Below are 18977 nucleotides of genomic sequence, written 5' to 3' on the forward strand. Positions count from 1 at the left end.
GTAGAAGTGTATTGCGCAGAAAACTATATTGGGGCCAACAGCACCTGCAAGTGTATGCAGCCAATAGTGTCGTGTCACGGTGCGGTTTCAAAAGGATCGACTTACTGGAAGAGCTCTTTCATCCAAACTGACTCAACAAGTTCCAGGCTGCGGAATCAGCGAAAATTCCCCAAAAATGTTCGAACTTCGCACTGTCATCATTTGCGAAGATGGTGACTGGTGGGCACCATTTTGAGCTTGTTTGGAAGCTGCTTTCTTTGTACATATTTTACGTGGTTCAATATGACGTAGGTGAGGAGGAACAGACACTATTGCGTCATTTCTGAAGGATGCACCTGTGCTGCTGATTGGCCAAAGCGTGCACCCCCCGCGCAGCTCGCTCCTATTGGTCTGGTGCCGTTTGGGTGCCGATTCTCGCGCGCCCGACTGACTGGTTGCTCTCGTGTGCACTGCGTGTTTCTCTCTGTGGTTTTATCGTGCCGCTGTGAACGTTTGTTCAGCCGCTCTCTTCTCGACAACATTCAATAAGGTGTCCTTTTCACTGCCAAAATGGCATTAGGAGATGGTCGTCTGTAGACTACTACGCGTCAAGCGTTCGGCAAGGCACAAACGCGGCCGTGGAATGTGCGAAGGAAGACGGATAGGCCTGTCATGCACTCGCAGTTGCTGGTCTGCCTGAAGATTCTGCCGGATCGAGTTCTGAGCTGCAACTCGGTACGCCTAGCATCAACACTTCGTCCACCCACGCCTTGCATGTGGGCACAGACTGTGTAGATACTGCTTTTCTTCATGACCGAAGAAAGTAGCAAGCACACAGCGATCGCCGACATGGCAAAAACGCGCCTGGTATCGCAGTCTGCAACGGAGCGAAAGTTTGAGCTGCTGGGTGTTGATACGAAAGAGGACATCAACGACAGCTGAACGGCATTTGCGATCGTGGATTTATCCGTGGTACAAGACTTCTTTGGACTTATGCCGTGTCCTGGGTGCAGCAAGAAAACACTGATGCTTTCGAAAGACCTTGCCAAGGAGTACTGGTGCTGTGCGAAGCTTGTGCTGGAGTGCTCCATGTGTGGCATGCGCGAAGAGCTATTTTCTTCCCCAAGAGTGGCTGGTGACGCAACAATAACGCCGTTCGAAATAAACATCCGAGCTATGAAGGCCATGCAGAGCATTGGTAAGGGAACAACAGCCCTCTCTGACTTCTTTGCCGCGATGAACATTTCTCATCGTGGCTTACACCACAAGACCTATCAGGGCCACACGAACATGATGGTTCAAGCGTGCAGCAGTGCTGCAACAGATTGTGAGGCTGCAAGTGTGGCCCAAATCAAGGAACTTTATAAGGACTTGGGGAAACCCACCAGGGAACATACATGCCATTCATGATGGAAGCTGATTGACACGCGGCCGCAGTTCGCATGTTGCTGTTAGGCGCATCATTAAGATGTACACCGGGCTCTTCGTTGACCACGTCGTGCTGTCAAACTTTTGCTTGGGCTGCTCACATGGTCCATAACCCACTGAGCAAGGGTATGTGGCTTGGCATGCAAAACATCTTCCAGAGTGCCAAAAAAACATCAACAGTAATGCCGGGCAAATGGAGGTGCAAGCTGCACTGCTCATGTTTCAGAGATCCCTTGACAAGTACAAGCTGCGTTACACGACAATGCTCTCTGATGGGGACGGCAAGATATTCCACGCCTTGACCGAGCAAGCTGTTTACGGCTTCATCAAGATAGACAAGACTGACTGCATCAATCACGTACACAAGCGCATGGGAACAGCCTTGCGTGGGCTGGTCGACAAAAAGAAGGCCCAAGGTTAGCCACTTGGAGGAAAGGGACGGCTCACCCAGGACAGGATCAAGAAGATTACAAATTATTATGGCTGGGTCCTGAGGAGTCACCAAGAATGACGTGCCAGGCATAAAGAGGGCAGTTGAGGCTACCCTGCGCCATATGTCGTCAACTGATGATGCCCCCAAGCATGGTCTTTGTCCTGAAGGGTTAGAATCCTGGTGCAGCTACAACCGAGCTGTGGCAAAGGGCGAGCAACCTCCAGCACTCAAAAACAGCCTGCCCGACTTCATGTGCGAAGCTCTGGAGCCAATTTTCAAGCAGCTGGGTGAGGAAGCCCTCTTGGAGCGGTGCAGCGATGGCGTGACCCAGAATGCCAGTGAAAGCCTGCATTCCATGATCTGGGATCAAGCCCCAAAGACTAAGCATGCCTCACTGCACTGTGTCCAGAGGGCAGCAGCTGAAGCCATCAGCCGATTCAACCAGGGTGTGACAAGAAGCAACACTGCAATAGCCGAGAAGCTGGGCTACAGTGCCGGCAGCTGAATGGTGTGCCGAAGCCTTGAAAAGGATCGTCAGAGGCTTCACATGTCCAACAAGGATCGCACAAACAGAAATGATTTTACAAACAAGCTTGCAAAGAGGCACAAGCCAGCAACAGACTCTACCTACAGTCCTGGGCTTTTATAGGTCTAGGTGTGACCTGTGCTGAAGGCACAATTGTGTGAGTGTGCAAGAGAGATAATTCTTTTTTAATTTGAATTCTGGAATTTTACGTTCCAAAACCATGATATGATTCTGGATTAATTTTGACCACTTGGGAAGCGCTACAACACAAGTACATAAACTTTTTTGCATTTCAGCTCCATTGAAATGTGGCGACCACCACTGGGATTTCATCCAGATTTTTTGTTGTAACCATAAACTTTGTGCAAAGGACATATTTTGTTGTGGGCATGAACTCTGTGCAACTTTATTTGCATAGGGATGCCATTTGTGTGCCTTCTGTTCAACAAGGAACTAAAATAGAAATGTGAAGCTCGTGGTGCTAGCTTTCTGGCATTGCTTTCAATGACTATGCATGATGTTGCGACCAATATCTCCGTGTTATTTTTGCACAGTGGCCACATAAATGTCATGAACTTGTTGCTGAAAGACAGGGCTACATAGTGATGCAATTCATATTGCCATATTGTTAGGCCATTCAAAGTTACCGTGAACCAAAAGTTCAAATTCGTTTTTCTCGGCTTCATCTTTTTAGACACCACACACTGTCTTACGGGGGATCTTCATATGTTCTTTCTAAGTACCAGCAGAATGTTTGGTATTAATATAGTTGTGTCGAATAGATCTAGCCAGTGATGCTATTTATTTATTTCTATAATTGTCTGATAAATTATAATTGCCACTAATTACAAATGAAAATTAGCAAAAATATTGAAATTATGTTTACATCTGTTTTTTTTTTCGCATTATAAGTGCTCTGAGAGCAATATAAAAAAAGTATCACCAGCTAAAGCTACTCTCTGGCGTTCTGGCTGTTTACTTTGTTTTTGTTTTTGACAAAGTTAAGTTTTTGAAAAGTCCTGTAAGAAATTGACTGAATTTCTGTATTAAAAACTTTGCATCATTTGTTCTAATGCAGATATACAAAATCTAATTAGATATTTGTAGTCACCAGAAAAAACTGAACATTACTGTTAAATATCATCCAGTTCATACTAAAATTTACAAAATTGTTTTGGAACCCACGTCTCCCCTTGAGCTGATTGCTAGTAGCCATGTATGGTGTCCACTGCACAAGGATTAGAGGTGTGTCCACATTATTGGCCTGGCAACTTGCCACACACCGTTTGTGGTTCATGTGCTTCCGACCGATGCCGGTCTTGCTGGTAAATGGCGAGTTCTCCCTGTAAAACAAGGGATCTCCCTATGAGATCTTCCTGGTGCACAACAGCTTAGCCCTTCAGTGACAGAGGAGTGGTCCCAGCTATGCTCTAGTGTTGCCGGCAGCCTCACCACCGCTGATAGCGTGGCGTAGATGTTGTTTCTATCCTTTTCCAGTTCGCTTAGATGCTGCAGCTGATGGCACTTCAGCACATACCGCCGACGCTCCCAAACTGCAGTGTTTTGTTACCGTTGTTGCCACTTGACCCTCTTCTCGGTATTATTTCACACAAAAAAAAATCAAATATACTGATAGTATTTGCAGCACCATCAGCTGCAATGCAAGCATGACCAAGCCAGTTCGCGCTGCTCCTTTGGTAGCCATGCACTGCAGCTGAATTTCACTTGTATCAGAACTCTCGTTGGTGCTAAACATTTGACAGTGGACACTGCTTTTAATAAAATGAACAAGTTACGCGTCACTTTACTCCAGCAGGCATTTTGCTTAAAATAGAAACTGTATAGCCAGTGTTGCCAATCGCAGCAATGCGCTGACAGCCTAATTAATTTTAAGGCGTTTAAGTCACAAGGTAGAAGAACACGCCGCCGTGCTAGACGGGAAAGTTGGGAAAAATACATAAGTAGCATCAGTTCTTTTACAGTTGAACAAAAAGCTTGAAACTGGGTGAACAAACTAAAAGGCTGCAAAACTCATCCTCTACCTTTAGTAAGTACACAAGGAGACACTCTTGAGGACCAGGCAGATTGTGTAGGAGAACATTTCTGAAATACCAGCGACTGCCTCTGGGTCGGAAAGACGCATACAGTGAAGTGTACAATCGTCCATTTACCATGGCGGAGTTCCAGGCCTCACTGAATTGTTGTAACAAGTTCGCTCCAGGAAGGGACAGAGTAATGTAAGAAATGATCAAACACTTACACCCTGAAACCCACAGAACACTACTGTCATTCTTTAACTCCATGTTCTCTGCCTGCTACATTCCGTCCACTTGGAAAGAAGCAGTCGTGATTCCTATTCTCAAAGAGGGCAAGGACCTTTCCCCACCCAGTAGTTATAGGACTATAGCTCTGACAAGTTGTCTATGCAAACTGTTTGAGAAAATGATTAACCGGCGCCTCATCCATTTTATTGAAAGCAACAAAATACTCAATCTCTTACAGTGCAGTTTTAGGGAAGGTAAATCCACAACAGATCACCTTTTCCATATTAAGGCAAACATTCGTTATGCATTTGTGCACAAACAGTTTTTCTTGTCAGTATATTTAGATATGGAGATTGCGTATGACTCAACTTGGCACTTTGGAATCCTCCGTGGAGTCTGAAGTGACTTACTGAATGTGATTCAAAGTTACCTCTCCCATTGTACGTTTCGTGTTAGAGTTCGTAACATTCTGTCTCGTCCTTTTACGCAAGAGGCTGGTGTTCCACAAGGTGGTGTGTTGAACTGCACTCTTCTTATTGTAAAAATGAACTTGGGAGTTGCTATCATTACTCGCAAATGGTATCTGATAGTAGGCCTAAGTGCCACATTCTGCTTGTCTATCTCGTATAGGAAAGTATCAGTTTCAGGAAGGAAGACAGAAATAAGTGGGACCAAAATTTACAGCCAGAAAAAAAGAAATATGAAGAATGCCTATTGAGTAAAAGGCAAGTTAACAGCAGTTGACATTGAAAAAAAGACGAGGTCTTCTGGGGTGCAATAACGAACCACTTGTTTTGTTGTTCCGTGTTTTTCTGTGTTTGTTATTCGGCAAGGAAGAGATTCTCCCCCAAAAGACCTTGTCTTTTTCTTCAACGCTGTTGAGCCACCTTAACTTCACCTATGCCACATTACCCTGCTTTAGTACCATCTTATTCTTACATAGAGCCCGTTCTTTAACTTTTACATTTCGTTAATTTACTTTCTTTCTTCTTAGACTCCGCTACCTTTGGTATCAGCCCTCATTTTTAGACTGCATTATCCCTGGGATCAGCCCACATTTTTCGTAGAGTAGAGCCACACTTCCGATTCCGGTTTTGGGCATGCACGCAGTTTGAACGAGCACAGTTTGGTTTCATTCCAGTCTTTTTTTTTTTTGCTAATTATGCATTGTTACTGCCCCGTACATAGCTCTACGCTAACTTAGTGCATCTTTTTGGTTCCAAGCTTCATTTTGATACCTTTTTCTTTGTCCTCCATGCACTAGAATGCCTCAGTATTCAATTTATGCGACAAAAATGGTTAGATACCTAGGTACCGCGAACCTCAAATCAATGTTAGGTCACGAAAGGAGACCTCGTCTTCAAAAGTTGGCTGAAATTGCCATTGAAAATTTCCTATGTAGAAGCTGGTGCACAGCTCAAGTAGTGCACCTTAAGTGTGTGAGCACTAAAAAGTAGAGCTTGTGCTGTTGGTTATTCCTCTCCATTATTCCTCAGACACAGTCTCCTCCTGAATTAAAGAGAAGGAAAACTCAAATGAAAATTTATTGTACAAACCCGGCATTTCGGAGCCCGACTGGCGTAGCAGGGCTGCTACGCCTCATGCCATCTTACCCTTGAAGAAGGAGCCCCGAAATGCCGGGTTTGTAAAATAAATTTTTGTTGGAGTTTTCCTTCTCTTTAATTCAAGTGTCCGCAACTAGGCAGATATCTGCGAAATGTTTACCTTTGACCATGACCTCCTATAATGACTTTTTATGGCATGCATTTTCTTTCCACTAATCTCTCTTAAATTAAATTTATTGTAATTAAGATGTACTGAAAAAAATACTTTCACTAGCAACAGCAGCTCCTGTCAAAGCACAGAGTATAGGTGTGCAATTGCTCTTATGTTACAATATTTTCAGCTGTTGTGCCCAAGTAAATCTTCTGAACTGGAATTAAAGCTCGGTGCCTGACTGGTGTTCTGACATACTAAACACATTCCCAAGAAAGATGGTAGCAGTTAGAGATGGTTCCAGTTTAGGCTAACGAAAAGTCCCTAGTTCACTGTGGTTAACTGGTGCCACTTGTGACCGATAGCAGTTGTTACCAGCTACAAACTGCAGTTGATTTCTGCTACAACAGCCAGTGCAGTTAGAAGGTGAAATCCCTCCCCAAGTAGTGAGAGGGCAATTGCACCCCGACAGTTAGTGACACTGTGATGCAAATATGACAACACCAGGGACAATGAAGCTTGTACAATTCTGCACAAGAGAAGGCAGTTGGTTAATAGTACCAACCAACACATTACGGAGGGTAGCTCTGACGATCCTCCCATGCAGTGCCACATAGAGGAAGCCACAATGGTGCACACCGACACCACCTGCCTAAGAATATTAAGATCTAAGAATATTAAAACTCTGAGGTGTAACATCTCGGAACAACACACAGGTTATCAGAGGCATTCTAGTGGGGGACTCCAGATTATCTTCAACCATCTGTGAATCTTCAATGTGCATGCAAAGTACAGTGCACGAGCATTTTTGCATTCTGCCTCCATTGGAATGCAGCTGCTGTGGCAAGGAATCGAACCTGCGACCTCAAGTTCAGCATCTAAATGCCATGGTCGCTTTCCACTGCAGTGGTTTTGATAAGATTTTTGTCTGTCAAGTTTTCAGCAAGTAGTATTGGTTACAGCTAGTAGCACATAAAGAACTTAATAGCCAAGTGAGATTTCTAGCCCAAGTAAAGCTTTAACAATTTGATATTTTGCAAGCTACTACTTTTCACTCAGCTGAGCCATGGCCACACAGTGTGGCGCAGTGAAAAGAACAAATTGCAGTTTCTGCCAAATTGCAAAGCATTGACAGTGATGGTTGGCACAGTATTATGCATAGTAAGACAAGCAGTGCCTCAAGTAGTATCACTAGCAGCAAACATTTGCACCAGTGCACAAACAAAAAGCCAACCTGGGTACATGCTTTTAGGTCAGGCCAAGCCTTACAGAGATGCTTGATGCACCAAACTGAACAATGCAAGAAGTCACTTCATGTTCTCTTCGGCTTTCCTTTGCTCCAATCTTTTACCCTGGGCTGTGCACCGATACCGCCAGGCTGTTTCATACCTCTCTTCGAGAACCTCCCATAATTCTGCATCCTTTGAAGCATAGATAACGGAATTATTGCAGCAGTGGTAAGCTACTCCACAGCTAGTCTATGCAGGAACCAGGTAGGCACCTTTCTGACACTAGCAGCTATACTGCGCACAACCTTTGTTGCCTTAGCTGCAGAAGAAGGCAGTTTTGTTGTGCAACATGTGTAGAGAAGCTGCTACAGGTCTTCTTTTTTCTCTTGTAAGGATTTTATTGCCTTATTAGGTCCTTTGTGGTCTGATGAGTCTAATTTTACTGTGACAGCAGTTAAGAACTTGAAACATAGGTTTGCTGTGGCCATTTGTCCATCATGTCTGTTGTCATCTTCAGGCTGTCATTATTATCATGTTGACTGGAAACTCTTCACCCACAACTTCACCCTCGCCATAGAGCGAAGAAAAAAAATTTAACCCCCCACTGCCACTTGGATTCAACAGTGTTCCCCTGCGACCCGCCGTGGTTGCTCAGCGGCTATAGTGTTGGGCTGCGGAGCGCGAGGTCGCGGGATCGAATCCCGGCCACGGCGGCCGCATTTCGATGGGGGCTAAATGCGAAAACACCCGTGTACTTGGATTTAGATGCACGTTAAAGAACCCCAGGTGGTCGAAATTTCCGGAGTCCCCCACTACGGCGTGCCTCATAATCAGAAAGTGGTTTTGGCACGTAAAACCCCATAATTAAATTTTTTTTAGTGTTCCCCTGCAGCAGTGTTCAGTTGGGAGACACAATCTGATGGTGCTTCAAGGTGGCTTCTTCTGTTTTCCACCTCGTGCTTCCGCTAAACCCTGCTTCCCCGCATTCCTTCTCGCACTCTCTTCGTTCTCCCCGTCTTTCATCTGCTGCGGTGCTCCATATTTGCTCTTTCATCCTCCGCTGTGCTTGTTCGCTCGGTTACTAAGAGGTACGACGCAGATGCGCTAACTACTGCGCTATCGTCCAACTCTGGCACTTGGTAATTTGTGCCCCACATAGGCTTTAAAAGTGCTGGCCCACATCTCTGCCTGTATATATTCGGAGTCCACAACAGGCAGAGCTCTAGCTGACATTCCTCGTCTCTTTGAAAAGATGGTGTTTGCTGTGAGAGCCTCCTGCTGTTACGGTGAATGAGTCCAGAGCAAGAGCCATCATTGGAGCCTGTTGATTTTGTTGTTGGTGTTGTGTGGATATTGTGTTGGTGTTGGTGTTTGTGTTGGTGTTTGTGTTGGTGATGCGTTGTTGCTGGAGACAAAGCAGTGGGGGAATATGGCATAGGCACTAGGAATAGCAGGGGAGAGTTATTAATAGAGTTTGCGGAACAGAATAATATGAGGATAATGAATACCTTCTTCCGCAAGCGGGATAGCCGAAAGTGGACGTGGAGGAGCCTGAACGGCGAGACTAGAAATGAAATAGACTTCATACTCTGCGCTAACCCTGGCATCATACAAGATGTGGATGTGCTCGGCAAGGTGCGCTGCAGTGATCACAGGATGGTAAGAACTCGAATTAGCCTAGACCTGAGAAGGGAACGGAAGAAACTAGTACATAAGAAGCCGATCAATGAGTTAGCGGTAAGAGGGAAAATAGAGGAATTCCAGATCAAGCTACAGAACAGGTACTCGGCTTTAACTCGGGAAGAGGACCTTAGTGTTGAAGCAATGAACGACAATCTTGTGGGCATCATTAAGGATTGTGCAATGGAAGTCGGTGGCAACTCCGTTAGGCAGGATACCAGTAAACTATCGCAGGAGACGAAAGATCTGATCAAGAAACGCCAATGTATGAAAGCCTGTAACCCTACAGCTAGAATAGAACTGGCAGAACTTTCGAAGTTAATCAACAAGTGTAAGACAGCTGACATCAGGAAGTATAATATGGATAGAATTGAACATGCTCTCGGGAACGGAGGAAGCCTAAAAACAGTGAAGAAACTAGGAATTGGCAAGAATCAGATGTATGCGTTAAGAGACAAAGCCGGCAATTTCATAACTAATATGGATGAGATAGTTCAAGTGGCTGAGGAGTTATATAGAGATTTATACAGTACCAGTGGCACCCACGACGATAATGGTAGAGAAAGTAGTCTAGAGGAATTCGAAATCCCAAAGGTAACGCCGGAAGAAGTAAAGAAAGCCTTAGGAGATATGCAAACGGGGAAGGCAGCTGCGGAGGATCAGGTAACAGCAGATTTGTTGAAGGATGGTGGGCAGATTGTTCTAGAGAAACTGGCCACCCTGTATACGCAATGCCTCATGACCTCGAGCGTACCGGAAACTTGGAAGAACGCTAACATAATCCTAATCCATAAGAAAGGGGACACCAAAGACTTGAAAAATTATAGACCGATCAGCTTACTGTCCGTTGCCTACAAACTATTCACTAAGGTAATCGCAAATAGAATCAGGAACACCTTAGACTTCTGTCAAGCAAAGGACCAGGCAGGATTCCGTAAAGGCTACTCAACAATAGATCATATTCACACTATCAATCAGGTGATAGAGAAATGTGCGGAACATAACCAACCCTTATATATAGCTTTCATTGATTACGAGAAAGCGTTTGATTCTGTCGAAACCTCAGCAGTCATAGAGGCATTACGGAATCGGGGTGTAGACGAGCCGTATGTAAAAATACTGAAAGATATCTATAGCGGCTCCACAGCCACCGTAATCCTCCATAAAGAAAGCAACAAAATCCCAATAAAGAAAGGCGTCAGACAGGGAGATACGATCTCTCCAATGCTATTCACAGCATGTTTACAGGAGGTATTCAGAGACCTGGATTGGGAAGAACTGGGGATAAAAGTTAATGGAGAGTACCTTAGTAACTTGTGATTCGCTGATGATATTGCCTTGCTTAGTAACTCAGGGGACCAATTGCAATGCATGCTCACTGAGCTGGAGAGGCAAAGCAGAAGAGTGGGTCTAAAAATTAATCTGCAGAAAACTAAAGTAATGTTTAACAGTCTCGGAAGAGAACAGCAATTTACAATAGGCAGCGAGGCACTGGAAGTCGTAAGGGAATACACCTACTTGGGGCAGGTAGTGACGGCGGATCTGGATCATGAGACGGAATTAATCAGGAGAATAAGAATGGGCTGGGGTGCGTTTGGCAGGCATTCTCACATCATGAACAGCAGGTTGCCATTATCCCTCAAGAGAAAAGTACATAATAGCTGTGTCTTACCAGTACTCACCTACGGGGCAGAAACCTGGAGGCTTACGAAAAGAGCTCTACTCAAATTGAGGACGACGCAACGAGCTATGGAAAGAAGAATGATAGGTGTAACGTTAAGGGATAAGAAAAGAGCAGATTGGGTCAGGGAACAAACGCGAGTTAATGACATCTTAGTTGAAATCAAGAAAAAGAAATGGGCATGGGCAGGACATGTAATGAGGAGGGAAGATAACCGATGGTCATTAAGGGTTACGGACTGGATCCCAAGGGAAGGGAAGCGTAGCAGGGGGCGGCAGAAAGTTAGGTGGGCGGATGAGATTAAGAAGTTTGCAGGGACGGCGTGGCCACAATTAGTACATGACCGGGGTTGTTGGAGAAATACGGGAGAGGCCTTTGCCCTGCAGTGGGCGTAACCAGGCTGATGATGATGATGATGATTATGTTACTCACATATTCTGTGTACTTTTGAAACTGCAAAAAGAAAAATACTTCTTTGTATGCTCATTTCTTGCCTATGTATATCGCTGTATGTTGCCTTTGTACGAGTGGCAGGAGCTCAGTCAAGCTGTGATGAAGCAGCTTTTTCTCTTGTCATCTTTTTCGTTCTGTTGTGTTTAAGAAAGACAAAAATAAAAAAGACGTATTGATTGATTGTTCATCAAGATATAGAAGGCATCTGGAAAGCAAATGGACAAGCCACATTTATAGCTATTGGGTGATAACACAAGTACTACTTAAAATAATCTATCGTTTCGCTCAAAAAAACTACTGCAAAATGCATCATATGCCAAAGCAACGTCTCGCTGCCTTCACATTACTCAACACCTTTGTGAGATATGTTCACACAGCCCATTCATTTATATAGGTGGGCTGCAAGGCTGGCAACTAGTTTATTGCAGATGCATAGCTTGTGTGTATCTGAAGCAAAAGAAAGCATTGTCATCTGGGAAAAATGTATGTGACTCTGCCTCCCACAAGAGACCTTTTTCTTTAACAGTTTTGTGCAAGTTCCCTGCACTCTCATATAATTTGTATGCTGTTTGCACACCTTTGTAAGAAGTGGAGCCTAGCTTTTGCACAATTATACTAAAGCCTTATGCTCTATAATCATGTAACACATCCACTGCTAAAGAAGCTGCTGTAGGCCTAAAAACATGTGAAAATAAAACTGTTCTGATTGCCTCACTCACTTTAACTGCAGGTCAACTGCTGCAAACATTATGCCCAAGTCTCTTTGTAAGTGGAACAAGGTGAAGACGTGCTGCGAAGTTATTGTGCATTGCACAATTGTTCGCATTGTTAGTCTTGACTGGTATGCACTAGTCATTGCAGAATTAAGCATACAGCTGTAACACATACTTTGGCACAACCAAACAGCAGCTTCTTGGAAAGCAATTGAATATTGCCATTTGAATATCGCATTCCCACTGATTATGGCACTGACTCGTATAATAGGTCACTGCTGGCATACAGAAGGAGCACAACCAAAGGTTGCCAGAGCACACCCTTTTCACTAGATGGTGGTGCCTATTCAGAACAGTACTTACGATAATTGGAATTTTCTTGTTCGCCAGCAGACCTGCCGTGGCGTTTCAGCGGCCATAGTGTTCTGCTGCTGAGTGCAGCGAGTTTTATTCCTGCAACTGCGGCAGCTACACAATGTCACCAAAATTCAGTACGATTGCGTAGAAAAATTTGAAAGATGGGCGAGTTGCTACTGTGGGCTGCGTGAAAAACACATGGACAAAATAAGGAAGAAATAGACCACACTAGTGGTAATGTTCTCTATGCCTTCCTTTCTTGTTCCTGTATTTGTCATGCAACCCACAGTATGGACACTGGTGTACTTATGTTCAGTTTAAAGAATCCCAGGAGGTTATATGATTACTCCAGAGCCCTTCGCTATGTTGTCCATCACAGCCTCAGTGTTGCTATGGGGTGTTAAGCCCCACAAATCAACTTGTCAATCAGTCTTCTCCAGCAACACAGCTGTACTGGTGTTCTTTGCATTTGGCAGGCGAAGTAAATTGTCTCTGGAGAAAGGTGGAGAGAGAGAGGGGAGAGAGAAACAAAAATTTGTCTGAGTAAAAGTAAAATTCGTCATTTATATGTTACCTATGATTAAGTCAGATAGCAGAAAGTGAAATAAGATGTTTTTCTTATCTTTCAGTGCTGCCTTCAGTTAGCTGCCTTCCCAATACTGGCCCCATCATTCTGGTGCCAGCGAGTGAACCCAACATGGTTCCTGTGCCCAGCCTGACGTCAAGTCTGAGTACTCAGATGCCAGTCATCATGTCGGTTAAGTCACTTGCACCAAATACACCGCCTTCTGTCACCAAAGCATCGGGTACGACGCCCATCTTGCCAAGGTGAGCTGTCAATTATAGTTAAAGCTCATCGTTAAAATCTAAAAAATTGCACAGTTCTGGACCAATCGTGCTACCTTGACAAACGTAAGCTTTGTTACTTGCGACAGCTAAAGCTTGTTAATTTAGTTAAATTTGGCTGCTCTATGCTTGATTCTGACAAACCGCAGAACACAGTGCAACAATTGTGATGATGTAACGAGTGAGTGTGGCAAAAACAGCAATAGAATTTAGCTGAAATTAAATGAAGGATCCCACAGCCAGCATTTAGAAGGGCCACCAGGGTGGAATTCCTTCAGCTTACGCTGCTTAATTTGTCCAGGTTGATGCACCACAATTTGCAAACAGTTCTTCCGTGTTTGTCAGTGCAAGGCCTGCAGTGTGACAAACATTGTAGAGACCAGTGACACAGTAACAAGCTGATGTTGATTAACAGGTTTAACAGTTGGAGATTAATCTATCGGGGTATGAAGGAAGTTTAGTTTACATAAACTTCAAAGGCAAGGCAACATTTTTCACTACCCCAATACACCAGGGCAGCCTCTAAATATCTGTTTATCTAGTCGAACAAGCAATGTTGCTGGAGCCAGCGTTTTAGCAAGGGAACTCTGCTTTGTCAACTAGGGCAGCAACTGCTTTCCTTGGCAGCGTTCATATTGCTCTCTCCCAGACTTTGGGGAACAGATAAGCAGGTGCACGGAGTATACTGAGGGCAGTTTAATTAAGTGTTGATCCCATTTGATCTTAATGCTCTCTCTTTTTAGTTATTCTATATTTTATCAGTCTCTTCTCTTTCTCTCTCTCTCTCAACTTTTGACAAGGCTTTTATTCCTACTCATTGCTTTTATTTCTCATTTCCACTTTTACGGACAATGCACAGTTTTCTTACTTTGAAACTTTTTTATTGCTTGTTTCTGAATTCTACAAACCATATCTCTTGTCTGGGAAATCTAGCCCACTGGATTGGCATTGCCAGCTTACGTGAAGATTCTTTTCCATTTTTGTCGCTCCTACTTCTTAGAGCCGGCCACATTTGTGCAATGCAGTCCTGTGGTTTATACCAATTTAGGGTCCTTTAATGTGTAAAGAAGTTAGGCCAGAGGACTTGCTTGCATCTATAGAAAATTTCAGATGATGACTCGCCGTGGTGGCATAGGGGCTTTGGCATTGTGCTGCTAAGCCCAAGTGTACAGGATCTAATCCCGACCGCAGCGGCTGCATTCCGATGGGGGTTAAATGCAACCTGTGTACCATGCATTGGGTGCACATTAAAAGAACCCCAGTGGTCTAAATTAATCCTGAGTTCCCGAATATGTATGCCTTATAATCGTAACTAAGCGCGAGGTCGCGGGATCAAATCCTGGCCACGGCAGCTGCATTTTGGTGGGGGCGAAATGTGAAAACACCGATGTACTTAGATTTAGGTGCACATTAAAGAACCTCTGGTGGTCCAAATTTCCGGAGTCCCCCACTACGGCATGCCTCGTAATCAGAAAATGGTTTTGGCACGTAAAACCCCATAATTTAGTTTATTAATTTTATAATCGTAACTTGGTTTTGGCACATAGTACCCTGAATCTAATTTTCAATTCCATATGATGGAAGTGAATGTTGACAAATGGTCAATGCAGCTTTGATGCTGCCTCCGGGAAGGAATGAGCACTTGTTCCTTGAGTATGCCATTTAGTATATGTTTATGCTTTGGCCATGACACCTATGAGCGCATAATATGCATTTCAATAGGACTACTTTATTTGATAAACTTTTATAATTGTGTTCTCCCCTTGTGCGTTAGTGGAGTTACTGTAAAAATCTGAAAGGTGCCTTCTAGCCTTTCATTATACCATTCTTTAACTTATGCAGTCTGTGTTATTGCTGTGAGTACAGTCGCCGACCGTTTATTCGGACCTCACGGGGACTGCGAAAATGTCCGAATAAACAGGTGTCCGAAAAAGCAGATTAAGAAAAAAAAAATGAAATCCTTTATTTCCACGCACTTATTCGGGCTCGGCAGTAGGCTTGGAAGAAATCGTGAATGCGCCGTTGCACGCTGTTCCGTTTACGCGCTATCAGATAAGGCTGAATCTCGGAGAGGGTCGTACGGTCACTATTAGCGGCTGAAAGCACAGTCACTGTTTGTACACGCTCCGCATGCCACGGCAGCGTAGCACATGGTGCGTCATCTTCCGACTCAAAGTCATCGTCCGGCGGTGCAGCAGAAACCTGACGAATGATCTTGCCGTCGTCAAGTTCTGCGCATGTCAATACAGCAGTGTCAGCACCTATGAAACTGTCAAATGACACGGTGTCCGGAATCGCAATGCAACCACTGCGCAGGTCTCGGCAGAACATTTCAGGCGTCAGTAGGGAGCACATCGGAAGGCGACAAGTCTTGGGGCTCCCGGCAACCGCTTGCCGGCATTCCCCAGCGCAGTCTGCGCCGGCACTGTCGGCGCCATTAGACCCTTGACGCGATGTTTACGTATGCCGCGTTGGATCACCGAAACCTCGACACAGCACACAAAGCAAACACCACCGTGCCGACACCAGTCGCACAAACGAAAAACGCGGCCTGCTCGCAGCGTCTTGCGCGAAGAAACAAATTAGCTGCTGGATTGTCTTGACATGGCTTGCTAAGCTGAAACCGGAACTGCTGCAGAGCCTTTCTAACCAAGCAGAAACGATGATGATGAGCGAGGATTTCCACTAGCGCCACTTCGTGGGGCAGCAAGGAAGCTCCGTTCAAAATAAAAATGGCGTTCAGCAAGTCGAACCATGCACCGGTCAGAGTCGGTGCATGGTGCTCTCGACCGAGTTGGCTCAAGGAGTGTCCGAAAAATCAGAAGAGAGGTTGCAAGGTGTCCGAACTTTCGGCAGTTGTTATACATTATGGTCTATGGGGAGAATGGCGGTGCCGCGAAGCTGACCGAATAATCGGGCATGTCCGAATTTTTGGAGTCCGGAAAATCGGCCGGCGACTGTATTGTAGTAGTTGTGAACACAGTGGCACAACTTGGGCGTTTCACAAGCTGGCTGGTGTTTTCATGCAATGTTAGGTCTGTCGCAAACAAAGAGAATACTCCACTGTGTGAACTAGTGGGTGCAAATGTAGTGTCAGCAGTTCATGTCCGATCAATACTTTGGTCATGGTTATGAGGTGCGTTTGCAGACACACCAGCTGTTTCTATCCTCTCATTCACTTGTGAATGTGAATTTATAGAGGCAGTGAGTGTGGCGTCACCGCTTAAGTGCTTTTAGGGGCAGAATGGTCTAAAGTTTTTCATGTAGCGGTGCTACACAATAAGCTAAAGAAAGTTGCTGTTGGCATTCTGTGTGTCAGGAGGGTATGCTTGCAGCTGCATTTTGAGTGGTCCACAGTATTCGTCTGAACGACCCCTTTCTGCTGTGCATCAGTTTTACCCTGTAGCCACCATTGCAACTCTGTGGACCCTTAATGTTGTGCACTAGAATGTGAGATTAGAACTTTTTTCTGTGGTCTTTCGACTGAATGTGCAGTGCTGTTTTTGCCTTTAGTGACACTGCTGCCCCCATATGCAGGCCCACAAGCTATGAAAAGCTACAGGAAGAGGCAACGGCATTGCGGCAACAAACTCATGAACTGTGGTGCGAAGTGGCCGAGTTGTCTCGCCAGTTAGTGCGTGTCAAGGCATCACTGGCACGCCAGACTGAGCGGCTAAGCCGCTTCCTCCGACTGGACCAAATTGAGTGCCTGCAGAAACTTGCTGATGAGAAGCCCACACGGTGGACCGAGCCCACGCTGCGCTTAGCACTCGACATCTACTGTTGCTCACCCGAGGCGTACCGCAAGTTGCTGGTGGCCCACTACCCATTTCCAGTGGAGACAGCTCTGAGGACATTCTGCATTGAGAATGGGGTGCGCAAAGGTGTGCCCACTGAGTTGCTGCAAATGGACACGGGTCCTGAAGTGGATGGAGAGGAGGAAAATGGAAATATAAACATTGTGTGGTTGTGAGTTAGCCATAGACAGTCATTACTGGCTAGCTGCTGCCCAGGGAGGCGAATTCTCTAATCTGTTGTCATTTGTCGGTAGAAGTATTTTTGCGAGGAAACCTTAGCTCTTTCTTAAATTGCGCAAGAAATGCAGAAATTTTATCAGCAGGCAACTCCTGAGCTGGTCGGAATCAAGTTAGAGATATGGTTGCAAAATTTTCATTTACACTTTTGAAAATTTGGGAATAATTATAAATTATTGCAAGATATTTACAAAAATGTAGAATTGATTATCACTTCATGAATGTGGAAGAAGCTATCATAATTGTGACGTGCTACTGATAGCTGACAAATTCAACACATTACTTTATAAGTTGCATGCACATGTTACGTCAGTTTTGTGAGCTTTACACAAGTTCCATTCTCAAAACGTATCTCAAATTTCTTTGCATTGAATGCTTTGCAGGACAGAAAGTCCGATGAACAGGACCACGAGAAGCAATACCGACAGTTCAGATGCTGCATCTTCTCGTGGGTGGTATAGATGCCCATTCTGTCTGCTTGCAGACCTGTTTTATGTACTTTCTGCCCTACCATGCTTTACTATGATGGAGCTTTTAAAGCTCTACAGCATGCCGCTAACAGTATTGCAAGTCTGAAACACAGCTAGGCGACCAATATTTCGGACATGAAAGGTACCACACCAGTGTGTAAAAAATTGAGCTTCCAGGAAAAACCAATGTCTGCAAAAAATAGCCCGGGAGCTCTTGTGCATGTGCCTTGTATCAATTCATTTCATTACCTGTCATTTGCTTGGACGCCATCGCCATCAGCCAAACGAATGACATGAAATGGGTCATCAAAGGGTAAGCCCAACCCTGTTGAACTTTTAGCAGCCACATAACCCAAAGGCTGCAAACAGATGTGATACCGCATGTTCTGTGCAGGCTGTGGTCTACAGTGAAATGTGACTAGGCCCTAGTCAACAAAAGTTTATGTTAGGGTTTAGCATAAAGATTTTTTGCACAGTCTAAGGAACAAGGCAGTGCAAACAGCAAGCATAAACAAGCTCTTTAAAACATTAAAATGGTGCTAACAGCCACACACACTTATATTTAATATGTGGTTTGTGTTTATACAACATGTTAGCTTTATTGGTCAGTGTATTTGTTTTACTCTGTTCAAGTCGATACGCGAAATAAAGTCATTTTATCACACGCTTATAGCTGTCACTGCAGCCTTTCCTAATAAGCTCATCCAATTTTAGCTGTGCATTTCTCTACATTGTTGTGTCCACAGCATGCCAACAATGAATGGGAAAACACTGATGAAAAACGCTGTGAGAAAGTGTGTTTTGAACGTACTTGGCATCAGAGCAGGTGTACTTTGGCCTCATCCCATAGTCCTCACACTGTTGTCATGCTGTCGTTGGTATAGAATCATCGTTTCAAAAACCTCATTGCCGTCATGCCATCGCCATACTGCCGTTGTCGTTCCGTCAGCATCATTCAGTTTTTGTCATTGCATTGTCGTCACTACGTCGTCGTCATGCTTATCTCTTATCTTTGCAAGCGAGTGCCTCAGCAATGTGTGTTGATACCGGAGACAATGTATACAGTATTGTATATAGCCGAAGCAAAGAGTCACAGAATGACCGTTACAGATATTAAATAAACATGACTTAAGCAATAAGGTGTGCAGCTACATTGCTTGAATGTAAT

At 44.6% G+C, this 18977-nt stretch overlaps 1 protein-coding gene across 1 annotated transcript in view; it reads left to right on the plus strand.

Annotated features, from left to right (window-relative positions):
* Window positions 1-18477, plus strand: part of LOC139052179 (uncharacterized) — a 42790-nt gene extending 24313 nt beyond the window's left edge. The window contains exons 4-5 of the mRNA XM_070529255.1: window positions 13089-13287; window positions 16843-18477. Of these exons, the coding sequence (XP_070385356.1) occupies window positions 13089-13287; window positions 16843-17278 (635 nt within the window). The 3' untranslated portion in view covers window positions 17279-18477. The remainder of the gene's footprint in view (window positions 1-13088; window positions 13288-16842) is intronic.
* The last annotated feature ends 500 nt before the right edge of the window (window positions 18478-18977 follow it).

This window comes from Dermacentor albipictus, unplaced genomic scaffold (assembly GCF_038994185.2).
Source record: "Dermacentor albipictus isolate Rhodes 1998 colony unplaced genomic scaffold, USDA_Dalb.pri_finalv2 scaffold_19, whole genome shotgun sequence".
Classification (NCBI taxonomy): domain Eukaryota; kingdom Metazoa; phylum Arthropoda; class Arachnida; order Ixodida; family Ixodidae; genus Dermacentor; species Dermacentor albipictus.